Source organism: Oncorhynchus mykiss, chromosome 23 (genome assembly GCF_013265735.2).
Source record: "Oncorhynchus mykiss isolate Arlee chromosome 23, USDA_OmykA_1.1, whole genome shotgun sequence".
NCBI classification, from domain to species: domain Eukaryota; kingdom Metazoa; phylum Chordata; class Actinopteri; order Salmoniformes; family Salmonidae; genus Oncorhynchus; species Oncorhynchus mykiss.
Window position 1 is genome coordinate 33,602,410 of NC_048587.1, and position 20,576 is coordinate 33,622,985.

The 20,576-nt window shown below is 42.7% G+C and overlaps 1 protein-coding gene across 1 annotated transcript; it reads right to left on the reverse strand.

Annotated features, from left to right (window-relative positions):
- Positions 1 to 108: 108 nt before the first annotated feature.
- Positions 109 to 15,148, reverse strand: LOC110502623 (solute carrier family 22 member 7). The gene is made up of 10 exons (XM_021580804.2): positions 14,646 to 15,148; positions 14,420 to 14,523; positions 8,398 to 8,552; positions 7,647 to 7,815; positions 7,268 to 7,391; positions 2,929 to 3,038; positions 1,997 to 2,211; positions 1,679 to 1,787; positions 1,142 to 1,348; positions 109 to 513 (listed from the first exon to the last, which is right to left on the reverse strand). The coding sequence occupies exons 1-10, from the start codon at positions 15,021 to 15,023 to the stop codon at positions 429 to 431; spliced, it is 1,656 nt and encodes a 551-aa protein (XP_021436479.2). The 5' UTR covers positions 15,024 to 15,148; the 3' UTR covers positions 109 to 428.
- Positions 15,149 to 20,576: the final 5,428 nt, after the last annotated feature.

The following is a 20,576-nucleotide window of genomic DNA, read 5'->3' on the forward strand; positions in this document are numbered from 1 at the left end:
TAACAATACACAGTCAGAATTATCCAAAATACAAGTTACAACTCGTGACAGGAGTTTAAGGAACCCAGTTCTAACCCAGTTAGGGTAACTCAGTACAGGAAACGTATGTATATTACACAGATTTATTGCAAAGCCACATAGTAAGACACACAAACACCAGTATTTATGAAGAACAAAACAGTAGATTCAATAATGACCATGTAAGAAAAATGGGCTACAATTGATCTATCTTTCACCAAGTAATAAACAGGTAAGTAATAGTCCATCCATCCATTTTGGTCCATCCATTATATTTCTTCTAGGTAGATATTCTGCTCTGTCCATCTATCATACACTTGCTTGAAAACGACTGTCTCTCTGAGTGACATGGATTCACATATAACTACATAACTAATCCTTTTATAATCTAATAGGATCTCTGCGTGGATTCATGTAACCTCAACTGTTCCATTTCCATTCCTGTTTTCATCAGCTTGCTTCAGTGGATTGCCACTCTCTCCATCCAGTTCCGCTCTGCAAAGCGTGAAAGGTGCAATTAGATGTTACATGGCCATTTGTCCAATTCTGAATACTGATTAAATAATGGGTAACCTTTACTTAAAGCGTATACATATAATGCTGTATGACTTGTTATGAGCCATTGTAAAGAATCGGTTTAAGCCTTGGCATAGGTATAATGCATTATAACTTGTTATAAGCATGTATGAGCCTTCATAAAAATTCAGTTTATACATTGGCATGGGTATAATTAAGCAAAAAAGTTCAAGGGGTGTTGTATATTGGCCAGTAACACCATGGCAAAGGTCTGTTCTTATGCACAACGCGAAGTGGAGTGCCTGGATACAACCCTTAGCCGTGGTATATTGGCCATATACCACAAACCCACAAGGTGCCTTATTGCTATTATAAACTGGTTACCAACGTAAATAGAACAGTAAACAAGTATTTCTGTGTCATACCCGTGGTATATTGTCTGATATACACATAGCTGAAATGCTGTTCAGCCAATCAGCATCCAGGACTCAAACTAACTGGTTTAGAGTTATGCAATGAGGCCCCACGGTGGGGTGATAATCAATCAATCATATACAGTACCTAGATGCTTTAGACACAGTATTACCAAATACAATTCCTGCTCTACCTTGGTTTTTCTATGTCCTCGATGAACTCTGGCAGGCGAACATTGAGTGTTTCTGGGAGGAGCAAAGCCACTAGTCCGGTACCAACAGCCACCAAGGCATATATCAAAGCAGGGAGGAGCTCCCACACAACGTCCAATAGGGCGATGAGGGGAGCGATGGACACGCCTAGCCGACCAACAAAAGAGGTGTAGCCAACGCCGTTCTGCCTGAGGGACCAAGCAAAAAAGTAATTTAGAGTTCAAAAGAGGACAGATCTGTGCAAAAAAATATGATAATCTGGCAGTATAATTAAATTGTAAACTTCACTTCAGCAATGTGTGTTATAAGGAGGCAATAACATTACAGAACGTTTAGATATCATTTTTTGTGTAGAACAAAGTTGATTGTCTGTCAAGTAGGAGCCGTGTTAGCTCTATTTGTTACATTTCTATCTGCAACATTGTGAAAGACATTTCACCTCACTGAATTCCAGCCAAGACTACAGGTGATTACATTAAGTGAACACTATGTGATATAGTAGTTTATTGGTCACTCACCGAACTACTGTTGGGTAGAGCTCAGTGGTATAAAGGAACATTATTGTGAAGGATGCTTCGGACAGGCCTTTCCCAAAAAGACCCACGATGGTACGAAACACCCACAAACCTAAGTGAAAATATGAAAACATGGATGACTGAATCTAAGGCTAACAACTCAAAAATACCCCCCAGGGCTCAAAATGCAAGTGCACAAAGAAAACAAACTGCGGCGATGGCATACGTTCCACAAGCAACTCAAATTGTAAGTAAGTAAAACGTAAGTAAAGTGAAAACCCATTATTTGCTAACAATTTTCTTTCAGGAACCAACAAATACCTTGAGGAACAAATATGTTGATGAAGACACAGGTTCCAGTCAAAAGCAGTGTCCCAACCTGTCCAGGTTTTCGGCCAAACTTGTTCAAGAAATAATAGACCATAATCTTTCCAGGCAACTCGATGGCAGCATATATGAACTGTGTGAAGTAGACATTCATGCCAAACCCAGTGATGTTCAAGCTGATGCCGTAATATGTAAACGCAACTCCATACCTACAGGTCGAAGAAAATAAGAAACTTAAGATCAAAAATACTTCTAAAGGATATACATGTAACATTTCCACCTTCAACTAGAGCCAAATCAGTGGCGGCTGCTGATAGGAGAAAGGCTCATAATAATGGCCTATGATATCAAACACCTTGAACCCATTTGTTTGATGTATTTGATACCATTCTACCAATTACGCTCCAGTCATTACCACGAGCCCGTTCACCCCAATTAAGGTGCCACCAACCTCCTGTGGATGGCCCAATGGATGGCCAAATGGATTATGTTAAGGTAAGAAGCAGTACTAAGCCATTTTAGCCGTTTCTATTTCTGTGTCCTTTAAGAACCTTGAAGAAATGGAAATGATGACTAAAATAGTACATGTTGCTCCTTTAAATTTGACAGCCAGACAAGTTGGAGAGAAATCATTAAAGGGAAACTCTACTCAAAAATATATTTTTTTCATTAGTCCAGTGTTGATACAGTCCCAAAATGTTTTGTATGTCAGCAGTCAAGTTTTCAAGATATTGGACTTTCAAGAAGCAAAGTGTCACTGGCCACATTACCGTGATGATGTGTTTTGCATGTGGCCAATGATGTGGACTAATGAAAAAAAATACTAAAAGATTGTTTTTAAGTGGAGTTTCCCTTTTAAGGGCATTTAAGATTAATTCTATGGCATCAGACCTTGATGAGATCCAAAAGTGTTTTCCCCTACTTACCATAGTATTCCTGTGCAAATGGCAAGTTTCCTTATATTTGGAGTTCTCACAAGGTCCACAAAACCGTACTTCTTCTCCTCATCTTTAACTCTTGCTGCATTCGTAAGGGTCTGTGGGCAAAAAATATTTTTTGTCCAACAACGCATTTCTAGGTTTATCTTATTTGCTTACCTAGATGGCTCAGAATAGGTTTTCACCTGCGGCTATAAGGTATTAGTTTCACCATTGTCATGAAGCCACGCATGCTAAAATGAGCAGCAATTTCTGAGTATGGTGTCGATATTAGGACAGTGTAAGGGGTGCGTAACTGGTGTCAGGGAAGTAACACACAGGAGAGCAGGACACCGGGGCCTCACTGTGGTGACGGTCTGCGCTGGCTTTCTAGCGCAGCACCGCGCGCTGAAGGTGAAGGTGAACATGAGTGGCGTCCCATGTCTCCGCCGTGCGCCGGAACCAGTTGTCCACCGCAGGAGCCTCGGTCTGACTCTGATGCCAAGGAGCCAGAACCGGCTGATACCCCAGAACGCACTGGAAGGGGGAGAGATTAGTGGAGGAATGGCGAAGCAAGTTCTGGGCCATCTCTGCCCAGGGCATGAACGCCGCCCACTCCCCCGGCCAGTCCTGGCAATAAGACTCAGAAACCTACCCACATCCTGGTTAACTCTCTCCACCTGCCCGTTACTCTCGGGGTGAAAACCCGAGGTAAGGCTGATCGAGACCCCCAGACGTTCTATAAACGCCCTCCAGACCCTCGAAGTGAACTGGGGACCCCGATCAGACACTATGTCCTCAGGCACCCCATAGTGCGGGAAGACGTGTGTAAACAAGGCCTGCGCAGTCTATAGGGCCGTAGGGAGACCGGGCAGAGGGAGGAGACGGCAGGACTTAGAAAAACGGTCCACAACGACCAGGATCATGCTGTTACCTTGTGAAGGAGGAAGATCGGTAAGGAAATACACCGACAGGTGCGACCAAGGCCGTTGTGGAACGGGTAAGGGGTGTAGCTTACCTCTGGGCAGGTGCCTAGGAGCCTTACACTGGGCGCACACCGAGCAGGAGGAAGCATAAACCCTCATGTCCTTAGCCAAAGTGGGCCACCAGTACTTCCCACTCAGACATTGCACCGTCTGACCGATGCCTGGATGACCAGAGGAGGGTGACGTGTGGGCCCAATAGATCAGCCAGTCACGGACAGCAGATGGAACGTACAGACACCCAGTGGGACACTGGAGGGGAGTGGGCTCTGCATGTAGCGCCTGCTCAATGTCCGCGTCCATCTCCCACACTACCAGCGCCACCAGGCAGGAGGCCGGGAGTATGGGGGTGGGATCCATGGGCAGCTCCTTTGGGTCATACAGCTAGGACAGTGTGTTGGCCTTCACGTTCTGGGAACCTGGTCTGTAAGAAAGGGTGATAACAAAACGGGTGAAAAACATGGCCCACCTTGCCTTGCGAGGGTTCAGTCTCCTCACCGCCCAGATGTACTCCAGATTGCGGAGGTCAGTCCAGATGAGAAAAGAGTGTTTAGCCTCCTCAAGCCAATGTCTCCACACCTTCAAAGCCTTGACAACAGCCAACAGCTCCCAGTCCCCCACGTCATAGTTTCGCTCCGCCGGGCTGAGAAGAAGGCACAGAGGCGGATCTTCGGTGGTGTACCCGAGTGCTGAGAGAACACGGCTCCTATCCCAGCCTCGGACGCGTCCACCTCCACTATGAACGCCAAAGAGGGATCCGGATGAGCCAGCACAGGAGCCGAGGTAAACAGAGCCCCCAGTTGACCAAAAGCCCTGTCTGCCTCAGCCGACCACTGCAAACGTACAGGTCCCTTCTTCAGCAGTGAGGTAATGGGAGCCGCTACCTGACCAAAACCCCAGATAAACCTCCGGTAGCCAAGTAATTGGCAAACCCTAGAAACCGCTGCACCTCCTTTACCATGGTGGGAGTCGGCCAATTACGCACGGCTGAAATGTGGTCCCTCTCCATCTTCACCCCTGAGGTGGAAATGCTGTACCCTAGGAAGGAGAAGCACTGTTGGAAGAACAGGCATTTCTCAGCCTTGATGTACAGGTCATGCTCCAACAGACGACCAAGCACCCTGCGCACCAGGGACACATGCGCATGTAGCAGAGTATATCAGAATGTCATCAATTTATACCACTAACCTCTGCCCGTGCATGTCCCTGAAAATCTCATCTACAAAGGCTTGGAAGACTGATGGAGCATTCATCAACCCGTACGGCATGACGAGGTACTCATAATGCCCTGAGGTAGCACTGAATGCCGTCTTCCACTCGTCTCCTTCCCAGACACGCACCAGGTTGTAAGCGCTCCTGAGATCTAGTTTGGTGAAGAAGCGCGCCCCGTGCATTGACTCAATCGCTGTGGCCATGAGAGGTAGCAGGTGACTGTACCTCACAGTGATCTGATTTAGACCTCGATAGTCAATGCACGGGTGCAGACCTCCCTCCTTCTTCTTCACAAAAAAGAAACTCGAGGAGGCGGGTGAAGTGGAGGACCGAATGTACCCCTGATGCAGGGATTCGGAAACATATGTTTCCATAGCCGCCGTCTCCGCCTGTGACAGGGGATACACGTGACTCCTGGGAAATGCGGCGTCTACCAGGAGATTTATCGCACAATCCCCCTGTCGATGGGGTGGTAATTGAGTCGCCTTCTTTTGGAGAAGGCGAGAGCCAAATCGGCATATTCTGGGGGGATGGGCACGGTGGAGACCTGGTCTGGACTTTCCACCGTAGTCGCACCAACGGAAACCCCTAAACATCTCCCCGATCACTCTCTCGACCACCCCGTGAGAGCCCTCCGTTTCCATGAAACAGTGGGGTCATGACAGGCTAACCAGGGTAGGCCTAGCACCACGGGAAATGCAGGAGAGTCAATGAGGAAGAGACTGATTCTCTCCTTGTGACCCCCCTGCGTCACCATGCCCAGGGGAGCGGTGGCCTCCCTAATCAACCCTGACCCTAATGGTCGACTGTCTATGGTGTGAACGGGGAAGGGCACATTCACGGGAACAATGGGGATCCCTAAACTGTGGGCGAACGATCTGTCTATAAAACTCCCAGCCGCGCCTGAATCGAAGGGCACCTTATGCTGGGAATGCAGGGAAACCTCAGAAAAAGTGACATGGTCCCGACAGACCCTGCTCTGGACGTCCATGGGTAGCCAGCAGGGTATCCAACCGAATGGACAGGTTCACCAGCTGGTCGAAGGTGAGGGTGATGTCCCTGCAGGCCAACTCCCGACAGACATCCTCGCGCAAACTACAGCAATAGTGGTCGATCAGGGCCCTGTCGTTCCATCCCGCGCCGGTGGCCAGGGTCCGAAGATCCATGGCGAACTCCTGAGCGCTCCTCGTCCCCTACCTCAGATGGTAGAGACGTTCCCCCGCCGCTCTACCCTCGGGCGGGTGGTCGAAGACTGCCTGGAAACGGCGTGTGAAATCCTCGAAATGGTCCAGCGCCACATCTCCTTCTCCCCACACGGCGTTGGCCCACTCCAGGGCTTTCCCTGAGAGGCACAAGACGAGTATGGACACTCTCTCACGGCCCGAAGGAGCCGGGTGAACGGTTGCCAGGTAGAGATCTAGCTGCAATAGGAAACCCTGGCAGTGTGCAGCCGTCCCGTCGTACTCCCAGGGAAGGGCGAGACGAATCTCACTGGGACCGGGTGAAGGGGAGGCGAGTAGTGGATGCCCTGGTTGTGCTGGTGGGGGCGCTGAGTGAACTCCCTGTCTCTCCCAGCGATCCATGGTTTGGACGACTCGGTCCATGGCGGTGCCAAGATGGTGGATCATTGCTGCTTGCTCCTGGATGCACTCCTCAACCCCTATACCAGGGGCACCTGCTCCTGCTGACTCCATTTTCAAGGTGGGGAATTCTGTAACTGGTGGCAGGGAAGTCACACGCAGGAGAGCAGAACTAGGTAATAGCAGGAGCAGATTAATTGCAAAACCAATGGCATAAAGAATAACAAACATGGGCACAACACCCATCGCGCACCAGTAAATATGTGCACAAGCACTTACAACAAACAATTCCCCACAAAGACATGGGGGGAAGAGAGGGTTAAATACACAACAATGAAAACCAGGTGTGTAGGAAAACAAGACAAAACAAATGGAAAATGAAAAGTGGATTGACGATGGCTAGAAGACCAGCGTCGCCGACCGCCGAACGCTGCCTGAACAAGAAGAGGAACCCGACTTCGGTGGAAGTCGTAACAGACAGTCTCAGTCTCAGCAGGACTTGTGATTGAAAGATGCCCTTTTGAGACTAAGGCTATCCTAACATGATACCACATATGTGAGCATTAAATGTACCTGTGGTGTGATCTCAGCCATACACTTGGATCTGTTGTTCATCTTGGCACATTTCTCCAGGTAGAAATGGGCTTTTTCTTTTTCTCCATTCGCTAAGAGCCATCTAGCAGACTCTGGAAGCCACCTGCAATGGCACAGATCCCTGTTGACACCAGGCAAGGCCACCAGATGGTCTCTAATAATAATGTTATGTTGTTAGAAACCTTTCCTTTTAGTAGATATATATACTCTTAGTAATAGTAAGGTCTGACTTCACCATTACATCCACAAACATTTCAACAAGTTTTACCTTTACATGTTTTACCACCGGACAAGTTCTAACATTGAACTCATCAAACCAAGTATAACACATAACATCAAAGTAAATTGGGTTGTGTACCACCAGGTAATGACAGCCAAGACAAGAGGCGAGGTAACTGCTATGGTCAGCCACCTCCAGTCGTTCGCAAAGTATGCAATGCTAGCTAGCAGCATGTTTCCACCTGTCCAATCCAGGCTTACTATCACTCCAGCAAATGTCCTGTGTTGAATGTCAAACCATTCCACACCTGTAGATATGTCCAAGAAAGAGAGTTTGGAATTAATTATATTTGAATGTTAAAGTAAATACCGTTTTTTTATGCTAACACTTACATCTAATGTTAAGCAACTGATGTTGATACCAAGCAACCATTTTTTTGTGTTTACTTTCAGATTTTTCTCAACATAATTTGCAGAATGCCTCTACAGTCAAAGTTCATGTTGAACAAGTTGAATATTCATAGAAGCTACAGCAGGAACAGAAAAGATCATTCAGTCATGCAATATATCACTAAATCAATCATCAACCTTTTAATATGAATAATTTATGAAATCCCAGTGTATTTAATTTAACCCAAAATTGAACCAACCTTTTATAGAGGGAGACTATAATAGCATTATACATTTTACCAGACACTCTTGTCAAGAGCATTTACAGGAGCTATTAAGATTAAGTGCCTTGCTCAAGATTTTTCACTTAGTCGGCTCTGGGATTTTAACCAGTGACCTTTCAGTTACTGGCACAACGCTCTTAATTGCTAGTCTACCTGTATAACACTTTAATATGTATAACACGATACAATACAAAGCGCAATCAGGGACTAACTCACTGAGTACAATGGAGATTATGCTTATTCCAGATAGTGTCACTCCGGTGAAAAATCTCATGATACAAAACATGACATAGGAGGTGGAGAAGGCACTGGTAAAAGCAAACACCATAGTTCCTAGGTAAGCCACCATCAGCATTGCCCTCCGGCCGAATCTGTTCAGAGAAAAATAAAATATTAGAAAGGCAATTTATCAGTACAGTATATCATAATGTAGAGTATTGCCATATTTCTATACACAATGCAGCTAAGTGAAACACAACAATATGGTATTAAACACTAGACACTATCAGAGTATTTCATTTCTGTAAAGGATTCAATTGAACACCAAAGTCTGGACCTAATATAGTGTATAAGAGGTCATGCAAGAAGTTTTGTAATGATTCCTATGTTGTATGAAATAAAGATTTGTTGGTCTATGGTGTGTAATGAGGAACCAGACACTGCACTTGACATATTTATGAAATTGCTTAATCCAGTTACTAATAAGCATGCCCCGTTTACATTTTTTTTACTGTGAAAACAGTTAAATCCCTGTGGATTGATGAGTAATTGAAAAATTGTATGGTTGAGAGGGATGAGGCAAAGGAATGGCAAATAAGTCTGGCTGCACAACCGATTGGAAAACGTAATGCAAATTGAGAAATCATCTGACTAAACTGAATAAAAAGAAGAAACTAAAAGAGTAAAAGAGGAATGATATAAAGCTTTGGAGCACCTTAAGTGTCATTTTGGGTAGAAAGGCAAACTCAGCTCCATCATTCATTGAATCAGATGGCTCATTCATCACAAAACCCACTGATATTGCCAATTCCTTTAATGATTGTTCATTGGCAAGATTAGAAAACTTCAGCATGACATGCCAGCAACAAATTCTGACACTACACATACAAGTAGAACTGATCAAATTATGAAAGACAAGCATTGAAGTCCGTAAAGTGTAGAAGAGGTGAAACAATTATTGCTTTCTATAAAAAATGACAAGCCAGCGGGGTCTGACAACTCGGATGGAAAATTACTGAGAATAATAGCAAATGATATTGCCTCTCCGATTTGCTAGAGGGCTCCCGAGTGGCGCAGCAGTCTAAGGCACTGCATCTCAGTGCTGGAGTCTTCACTACAGACCCTGGTTCAATTCCAGGCTGTATTAAAACTGGCTGTGATTGGGAGTCCCATAATGCGGCACACAATTGGCCCAGTGTCGTTAGGGTTTGGCTGGAGTAGGCAGTCATTGTAAATAAGAATTTGTTCTTAATGGACTTGTCTGGCTAAAAAATACAGTTGAAGTTTACATACACCTTAGCCAAGTACATCTGGAATTGTGATACAGTGAGTTGTAGGTGAAATAATCTGTCTTTAAACAATTGTCCAACCTTAGTGTATGTAAACTTCTGACTTCAACTGTATAGTTTACATACACTTAGGTTGGAGTCATTAAACACATTTTTCAACCACACCACAAAAGTATTGTTAATAAACTATAGTTTTGGCAAGTCGGTTAGGACATCTACTTTGTGCATGACACAAGTAATTTTTCCAACAATTGTTTGCAGACAGATTATTTCACTTAATATTCACTGTATAACAATTCCAGTGGGTCAGAAGTTGACGTACACTAAGTTGACTGTGCCTTTAAGCAGCTTGGAAAATTCCAGAAAATGATGTCATGGCTTTAAAAGCTTTTGATAGGCTAATTGACATAATTTGAGTCAATTGGAGGTGTACCTGTGGATATATTTCAAGGCCTACCTTCAAACTCAGTGTCTCTTTGCTTGACATCATGTGAAAATCTAAAGAAATCATCCAAGACCTCAGAAAATAAATTGTAGACCACAAATTTCCAAACGCCTGAAGGTACCACGTTCATCTGTCCAAACAATAGTACACAAGTAAATAACACATTGGGACAACGCAGTCGTCATACAGCTCAGGAAGGAGACGCGTTCTGTCTCCTAGAGATTAACCTACTTTGGTGCGAAAAGTGCAAATCAATCCCAGAACAACAGCAAAGGACCTTGTGATGATGCTGGAGGAAAAAAGTACAAAAGTATCTATATCCACAGTAAAACGAGTCCTATATTGACACAACCCGAAAGGCGGCTCAGCAAGGAAGAAGCCACTGCTCCAAAACCACTGCTCTAAAAAAGAGCCACTGCTCGAAAAAGCCAGACTATGGTTTGCAATTGCACATGGGGACAAAGATCGTACTTTTTGGAGAAATGTCCTCTGGTCTGATGAAACAAAAATAGAGCTGTTTGGCCATAATGACCATCGTTATCTTTGGAGGAAAAATAGGGAGGCTTGCAAGCCGAAGAACACCATCCCAACGTGAAGCACAGGGGTGGCAGCATCATGTTGTGGGGGTGCTTTGCTGCAGGAGGGACTGGTGAACTTCACAAAATAGATGGCATCATGAGAGAGGAAAATGATGTGGTATATTGAAGCAACATCTCAAGACATCAGTCAGGTAGTAAAGCTTGGTCACAAGTGGGTCTTCCAAATGGACAATGACCCCAAGCATACTTCCAAAGTTGTGGCAAAATGGCTTAAGGACAACAAAGTCAAGGTATTGGAGTGGCCATCACAAAGCCCTGACCTCAATCCTATAGAACATTTGTGGGCAGAACTTAAAAAGCATGTGCGAGCAAGGAGGCCTACAAACCTGACTCAGTTACACCAGCTCTGTCAGGAGGAATGGGCCAAAATTCACCCAACTTATTGTGGGAAGCTTGTGGAAGGCTACCCGAAACGTTTGACCCAAGTAAACAATTTAAAGGCAATGCTACCAAATACTAATTGAGTGTCTGTAAACGTCTGACCAACTGGAAATGTGGTGAAATAAATAAAAGCTGAAATAAATCATTCTCACTACTATTATTCTGACATTTCACATTCTTAAAATAAAGTAGTTATCCTAACTGACCTAAGACAGGGAATCTTTACTAGAATTACATTTCAGGAATTGTGAAAAACTTAATTTAAATGTATTTTGCTAAGGTGTATGTAAACTTCTGACTTCAACTGTATATCTTCAATCTAAGCCAACTAGAAAGTGTGTTCTGTCAGGCCTGGAAGGAAGCAAAAGTAATACCACTACCCAAGAATAGTGGCTCAAATAGCCAACCAACCAGCCTGTTACCAACCCTTAGTAAGCATTTGGGAAAAATTGTGTTTGACCAGATACAATGCTATTTTACTGTAAACAAATTGACAACAGACTTTCAGCATGCTTATAAGGAAGAACATTCAACAAGGACAGCACTTACACAAATGATTGGCTGAGAGATATTGCTGTTTTGTTAGACTTCAGTGCGGCTTTGACATTACCGATCATAGTCTACTGCTGGAAAAATGTATGTGTTATGATTTTACACCCCCCCTGCTATATTGGATAAAGAGTTACCTGTCTAACAGAACACAGAGGGTGTTCTTTGATGGAAGCATCTCCAACATAATCCAGCTAGAATCAGGATTTCACCAGGGCAGCTGTCTAGGCCCCTTACTTTTTTCAATCTTTATTAATGACATGCCACTGGCCTTGAGTAAAGTCAGTGTGTCTATGTATACGGATGACTCAACACTATACATGTCACCTGCTACAGCGACTGAAATCACTGCAACACTTGACAAAGAGCTGCAGTTTGTTTCAGATGTGTGGCAAAATAAGTTAGTCCTAAATACTATTTTTTTTAAACTAAGAGCATTGCATTTGGGACAAATCATTCACTAAACCCTAAACCTCAACTACAATTTGTAATACATTTTGTGGAAATTGAGCAAGTTGATGTGACTAAAATGTTTGGATTAACCCTGGATTGTAAACTGTCATGGTCAAAACATACAATAGTAGCTAAGATGGGGAGAAGCTGTCGATAATAAAGCGCAGCGCTGCCTTTTTGCAACACTATCAACAAGGCAGGTCCTACAGGCTCTAGTTTGTAGCACCTGGACTACTGTTCAGTCATGTGGTCAGGTGCCACAAATAGGGACATATGAAAATTACAATTGGCTCAAAACAGGGCACCCCAGCTGGCCCATAAAATGTACACGGAGAGTTAATATTAATAATATGTATGTAAATCTCTCATTGCTCAAAGTGGAGGAGCGATTGACTTCATCACAACTTGTTTTTGTAAGAAGTGTTGACATGCTGAATGCACCGAGGTGTCTGTTTAAAATACTAGCACACAGCTCAGACACCCATTCATACCCCAAAAGACGTGCCACCAAAGATCTCTTCACAATCCCCAAGTCAGGAACAGACTATTGGAGGTGCACAGTACTACATAGAGCCGTGGCTATATAGAACACTATTCCACATCATGTAACTAATGCAAGCAGTAGAATCATATTTAAATATATAAAAATACACCTTATGGAACAGTGAGGACTTTGAAGAGACACACACACAGGCACAGACACACATACACATGATAAGACACGCACACTAAACACATGTACAAATGGATTTTGTATTGTAGATATGTGATAGTAGAGTAGTGGTTTGAGGGAACACACTTAACGTCTTGTGAAAAGTGTTATGAAATGTAATGTCATGTAATATTTGAAATTGTATACAACTGCCTTAATGCTGCTGGACCCCTGATTATTGTAAGGTTTATAGGCTTGAAATAAGGGTTAGTGTTAGTGGATAGTTGGCTAAAATGGTGTTGAGAGTTAATGAACATCTACAAACCAAACAGCGATTTAGGATTTTCCAAATAAAGTGTTACCGATTTATCACTTCAGCACCTCTAATGTGAAAGTTTATGGTACTTGCCTAAAAATAAATTAAGAAAAACATCCCATTTATTGGGATCAAGCTTTCGCTTTATCAGCTGGTACTGTATCTCTGCTCAGGGTCAATGAATGGTTAACACAATGCTGATAAATATGTCCTTATCCTACTTTCCAACTTTTATATAACACACAGAATTAATTACGAAGAAGAGCAGAGGTGTAGAGAATTGGGATCCTTAATAAATACAAATACAAATGGTTTTAACTATGCAGCTATTTCCCCCCCAAAAAAGGGACATTTTTTCATGTATTATCAGTAGTTTTAGAATGTTTTTGTATTTGTATTTATCATGGATCCCCGTTAGCTGCTGCCAAGGCCCCTACTCTACTACCGCATATCTTCGACACAAAATCCATGTGTACGTGTGGGTATAGTGCATATGTTATTGTCTGTTTGTATGCATCAAGGTTGTTATAGTTTTGTGATTTAATATTTACATTTACAGTTTAGTCATTTAGCAGACACTCTTATCCAGAGCATTTTCATTTATGTGTTGTAGGCCTATAGTTTGTTTTCTTTGGCATGTCACTTCTTGCCACTGGGGGGCAGTAATACATGAGGTGAAGGGCCTGGTCCATAGACTTGGATAGGTTTGGTAAGGTAAGGTTTAAATTATAAATCAATCTGAATGTGACCTGGATTGAAAGGATAAGCGCCTAGCCTAGACTGGTGCAAGAAATAAGGTGGAAGGAAACTTTCTTGCCCATGTTTACACCAATCCAATGCTCTTCTAACTTTAGTAGTAGATGTAAGGAGAATCAAGTACCTTTACCTTTATCTGTCAGATAGAGAGAGGAAAAAACAACAGATGAATGAAGACATGGCACATTTCACATGTTATTTTGTATGTAATATTAAACATGTGTTTATGTAATATTAAACATGTGTTTATGTAATATTAAACATGAAGCACTGAGGTCGACATGCTTGCTGGACTCTTCCTGCGGACCTGCTGCTCCACAGCTGTACTCTCTGATTTTAAACGTAACTTATTATGTTTTTTATTTTATTTTAGTTATTTTCTGCATCATAGATAATAGTTTCAGTATAGTTAAGTTTTTCAAATGTTTTTTTCGTTTTACATTTTTTTCAGTTTACTAAATTATTTTTCCAATTTTATTTTGTATTTATTTTCAGTTTTCGTTTACTATAATAACCTTGGTGTGTATACGCAAGTTTGTGTGAAGTAGTAAGGATTCTTTCTGTATGGTGCATACATACCTGTCACTGAGGAAACCAAATAAAGGAGCCCCACACATTACTCCAATGAAGAAAATGGTGGCTGTCGCTTTGTTCATCCCTTTTCTATCGCATACAAGGTCCCACTTAAAAGAGATCATAACAATAACCCTGGTGTCATGAGTACAACAGAACAGTTACAAAGTGATCAACATGTTCAATGCTTTCCATCTAGAAAGCAAAATAGCTGGAAAAGGAAGAGACTTACCTCTGTAGTCAGAGTGGATTTGAAGGTGCTGTTGTCATATACCCATCCATTCTGACAGGGGACTGTAGTTAGGTCACTGTCATTTGAGTTGGACAGGAGGTTGAACTGGGGTTCTGGGAACATCTTGCAGGAGCTTGGAGTCCCATCTTCCTGTACTGGAATACTGACAGTCAGTCTCTGCTCCTGGGTCAGATTCCCAAAGACACCCTCTTCATCCAGAGCGCTGAGGTCACAGTGGTGAGAGGGCACAGCAGCTATGAAGTTATTCAGTAAGAAGTGACATGGCAGGGTCATGCGAGAGAGGCTCTGAATCAGGACGATCATTGTTTGGAATTTACCAAATCCATTGATTTCTGAGAGGACATTGTCAAATTTCATTTTGAAAAGCACTTTGGAGTCGCCAGAACTCCTCTCAATAAAGTAGCAGCAACCACCTCTAATGCTGTCTGCAGAGACAATCCTCTAGTCCACTGCTCTTCTTACAGTTGGTAATTCATTCTGTGTGTTATATAAAGGTTGGAAAGTAGGATAAGGACATATTTACCAGTGTAACAGGGTTATATTGGTGATTCCCCTTGCCACTTTATTGTTAAGCCAATGGGTTTTTGGTTTGAGTTTTGTCTTGCCTTCACCTACTCAACATGGCATCTTATTGGCTGGTTTGCGTAGCTTGCTTACGAGGGGATGTTCCAGTTAGAATTGTCCAAGTGAACAAGCACCAAACCAGCGGTAAGTTGTTGGTTGCAAAGCACTGTACATCAAAAGTGATTTTTATACTCTCAGGTAATGATTTAAATGTACAATTTATATCAAATTGTTTGTAAATGTTATTCGAACATCACACATAAGATGCAGCGGTTTTTGGAGAATATTTGTTGTGCATTTTGTTGTAAAGAATTCCCGCCAGTATTAGCTAGCAACTTACTGTGTCTGGTGGGGGGTTCATATATTTTGTACAGTGCGTGAGTGCAGAGTTGGATGGTGAGCTGTGCATTGCATGACGTGCAATTTTGTGCTGTTCCTATCAGGTACATTGTTAAAGATATTATATTGTATATTGTAATTGTATTCCTTTGGTAACTACCCCAGTGAACAAGCACCAAACCATGTTAGAGTTGCGTAAATTCAAATCTGGTATCAGGATAAATATAACAATGAGTCACCGATTTTATACTATGTATTTTTTATTAGCTAAGTAATAAATGGCAAATGCAACTTTCGTATATACGGGCTCACTGTAATACCACGCAGGGCAGAACAGAGAACTGACAAGATGTATGTAAACAGTATTCTTTATACTGTGATAGACAGTTCCAACCCGTCTGTTGGCCTATCACAGTAGAGACTGTGCGTGGTTTAAACTTGCTCAGCCTATTGCAGGCGCTCAGGCGGGTCCCCGCCTCTTGGCGCTTCTGTTGATAGATGTAAGTGTTGCTGTGAAGAACATCCATGCGCTCATGCTCCATACCGTTATCTCGCACCTGGCTCCTGTTATCTAACAAAAGACTGCTTGTTCTGCAACCCCATGCTACTCTGTATTTTTCCATCATGAGAAAGGCCCGTGGCCCTGTAACTGTTAACAATGTTTCAAGTCAGCTATGTTGCATAACACATACATACATCCACACAAGCCAACAGCAGATAATATTCAATCATATATATGGTAATGGCTATAATGTAAAACAGGATCCAACAGGATCCAACAGGATCCAACAGGATCCCCCTTTTTCACACCCCCAAGGGTGTGAACAAAAATTCAGCAATGAATCATATAACAGTTACAAAGTTTAAAACACCTTCATGTCCTCCATTCGATCCCACTATGTACTAGATTGGCTACCAGCCACCTAGGAACTTACAACCCTCATATCAAAAGAGAACAACAGCTCATTTAAAAACAGAACAAAAGAAAATGGTGTTAAATTTAAGTCCCCCTTTTGACACCTGCTAGGGTGTCACTCATTATCCTTTATTTCAGCGGTCCCAACATAGTAATATGTTAATAGCATTTCATGAAAATAATAAAACGTTTAATATTAATAAAACATTATTATTATTATTATTATTATTTTTTTTTTACAGAAAAACAGAAAAGAAAAATCATTCAAGAAAAAATAAAAATCAACAAGGGATATATGCTTTTGTCTCCCCCTTTTGACAAAAACAGGATAAGACTTTATTGTTTATTGACATGTAAGATATAGGATAACTTTGGTCATGAAAAACAGAGTAAAGCAGAGCAAAGCATTATTATAAACCATCTGGTCCTCTCAGCTACTCCCATCCTGCACCAGGTGGGCACCATGCCACCCAGGGACTCTGAACCTTCACAACAGGGAGAACAAACATACTGGAAAGAAAACTTATCATAAAACAAAAATGTAAAACAAGGAACTGTGGTGGTGTAATATTTATTCTACTACCTCACCCACAGCATACCATGGGTCATCCTCAGTCAGTCCCATCCTCTCCTGAAAGCATGATTCAGTATCAGCATCTCCAACTGGAGCATCAAGCAAAGGCATCATGCCTGAAGCCTTCACCACATCTGTAACAGACTTCTTAAAACACGGTATGATGCAAGCAGCACAACACATCAATAATAAAAATACAAGAATTAGGGTCAGAAATCCAGTAACCACCATACCAGTGTACTTACCAAACCAGGCTCCCAACCAAGAGAACAGTCCAGACTCCTCCACCCCCGCCATGGTCCTCATCTCAGCAGATAGTGCATCAAGCCCATTAAGGGCCTTAGATATACTACCATCTGAACTGGTGTTATTAGAAATATACGTGCAACATTGTTCACCGAACATCTTACAGACACCCCCCTGACTGGCAAGAAGCATATCCAAAGCAAGTATATTCTGGAAACCCTAGATGTGGCCTCAAGCTGTTCGGACATACCAGTGAGTGCATCACGGGAGTAATTCACAAAACGCTGTTGATTATAGTAGATATAATTAATCCATGCAGTCTGTCTTGCATCCACTATGGCTGGACCTATAATAGGTAGTAAGTGCCAGAGTCCATCATTCCTACCCAAGGCCTGAAACTCATGAGGAACCCACACTGGCACTCCCAACAGGTTAGTGTGTATGTCAACTACATCCTCTGTCCATGAAGCACTACGTCTATGTCTCCCATAGGATGGAATGTTTTCAGGTCCCCTGGATACAGAACCCAACAGCTGTTCAGCAGTAACATCAACAATGGTCAGTGGAATTATCAAACTGGTCAGAGCACACGTACCTTGCCAGTCTCCTCTAAGAATGAGTCTCAGCACTCTTTTGGGTCCACAGATCCACCACACATCAGCCAGACCACTAGTTTGGTTTAGGCCTGTAACTGGCCAAGTGGAATTAATGGTTATGTTACTACTGCAATCAGCTTCAGACAATCTCCCATAATCAATGCCATTACCTGTACCCGTGATGCAACTGTAATTGCCCCCATTTGCCTTAACACCCCAAGGGGCCCGATGAGGAGGTACTGTAGGAAACACAAGGCTCAAAGAGGAACAGAGAGTTGAATTGGGCTGAACCTGGTAAAAACCTCTCAGACTACACAAGCACCCCTCTCCTTCTCCTATAGCAAATGGGTGTGTAGCCAGAACAGGTCTAGCATGACCAATGTTTCATGTAACTCATGCAGTCCTTTCTTTTCAGGGTCTTAGCTGTATACCTCATAGAAGACAGCCACAAATTGTCCCTACCATCAAAACCAGTCTCAGTGCCTAATTGATCAATAGCTGAATAGTCTCTAACATTAATTACCTGAATGGGATTTAACACAGTGGTGGTAGGTGGCAGGTTTGATCCAGGGGTGGTAGAGGAGTGTGTCTGGCTCTGGTTCGTCTGGGACCTCTGTGGTTTTGGCAGCACCTTAATAGAAAACACACCCATCGTGTCTGTCCCGGTCCTTTGTAGTCCGAGGGTGTAAGTGCCTGCATCAGAGAGCTTAATAGTTTTGATGGTTAGTAGGATTTCATCACCTTTACAGAGTTCAACAGTGCTCCCAGGTTTTCCCCATATCATGGAAAACCTATCCACCTTTGTGGGATCCCCTATGCTATAAGGATACCCTCTTCTCCAATCCCAGAACTGTCCCAAGTTGGTTATCATGTAATCCCCATACGGACACCCTCCCAATTTAATATAATTTACGAGCCAAGGTTTTCTCGTGTAGATAAGCTTTCTAGCCAGTCTGAAGATATCGTTCATTCATTTGTACCAAGGAACAGACAGTCATTGTTCTAACTCTTGACCACATTCATACACATTATATTCAGTACTGGGATCAAGAAAGAAAATTCATACATATACAGTAACATAATAGTATTCTGATTAGTACATATACAGTAACATAATAGTATTCTGATTAGTACATCCTGATTGAAATGCATACATAATTAGTCATCATTGATAAAAATTCCCTTAACATATCCACCCTTTGATTAAATATTATACATCCAATCACACATGTAGTTATATTGTAATATTAAAAAGCCTATTTCTATTTTTATTGGAGATATTTCTTGTCATCAAAACATCACCTAAACATAACCCACTACTTGCATTCGCCATGACTGTTTCTCAGGCCTACATCAGAATCATAACTCTTCTTATCAGGATTTTCGTTACAATCTTCATAAAAAACTGTCTAATATTGAAACAGGATACAACCTAACCTTCCTAAACATCAAAAATGGTCTCCTCAAACATAAATTCCCCGCAAATGAAGGATCCAGATTCGTCCACTTGTTCTGTAGACATGCATTCAGCACTCCACAGGTCAGAACCTGGAATCCGCTGGTACCTCACCATCTATTGCCATAGATTTCTCCAGAGTCCTGGAAATAAGGCCTCGTACACAGGGAATTAGACAACAGCCCCATAAAACTAAAACAGTCACACAGGTGAATGTAGCCCATAATACAGTGATCATAATATTTTTTCAATTTTCTGAACATACTATCAAACCAATTAGTCAGACAAGTATCCACCCCATAGTTTTCTGCCAAACCGTGAGCCAGGGTGGTCAAACCAGCTGAGGCTTCGGGCACTGATTCGTCCGGAGCTGTGTTATTTGGGATGTAAGCACAAACATGGTCCCGATAATCACGCATACAGCCAATAACATATCTAATGCAATTCTATTCTGCCAAGCCATCAGGCTGGTTGCTTCAGTCTGTTATGCAAAACCTTTAATAGCATCTCTGGTATAATTGTTAAAGCGCTGTTGATTATAATAAATATAATTAATCCAGTCCACGTTCTTATTGAGAGTAGACCACCCGGAAATGCTTAACTCTAATCCTGCTAGGATCTGATTTCTTGCTTTGAACTCATCTGGCACCCCCCGTGGAACCCCAATGTTATCAATGTATACTTTGTCATAAAGAGACCCGGATGGAGTAGCTCTTTTTCCCCATTTGGCTAAACGTCATGTCTTGGTGTTGAATGAGTGTGAAAGGCATTCCCAAATGTACAAGGGAGCATAATCCTGTTCAATCTGCCTGGTAAAACCTCGCCCTGACATCATTTCCCAAGAGTACTGTATCGGGCCAAACGGTAATAATCTCCTCCGGTCACTGTAAAGCGAGGAACCTGTGAATATAAATAGTGCAAGTCAATGCAACTGTCATTATCTGGCATTCCTGCTTTCGTGAACAGCTTTACCATACTGGCCTAACCTCCTCTACCCGGAACCGTACTAGGGTGTCGACCAAGACCTGGTCATATCCATCATACCACAACCCTAGATCCTCCTTCATTACTGTTTAAAGGGTTAGGCGTATCTTTATGCAATACATCCCTCTCTCCGGATTACAATCAAAAACTCTCACCTTCACTATACTCCACCTCCTTCCATACTGGGTGAGTGGATTCATATAGCCCTCTCTCTCCAAATGAGCTATGACCTGTG

Coding starts and splice junctions, on each gene's coding strand:
- LOC110502623 (XM_021580804.2), bottom strand. CDS start 15,023: ATGAAATTTGACAATGTCCTCTCAGAAATCAATGGATTTGGTAAATTC. Junction 2,212..2,928: donor ATTTGCACAGGAATACTATG/GTAAGTAGGGGA, acceptor TTCGACCTGTAG/GTATGGAGTTGCGTTTACAT. Junction 514..1,141: donor GAGGACATAGAAAAACCAAG/GTAGAGCAGGAA, acceptor CACGCTTTGCAG/AGCGGAACTGGATGGAGAGA.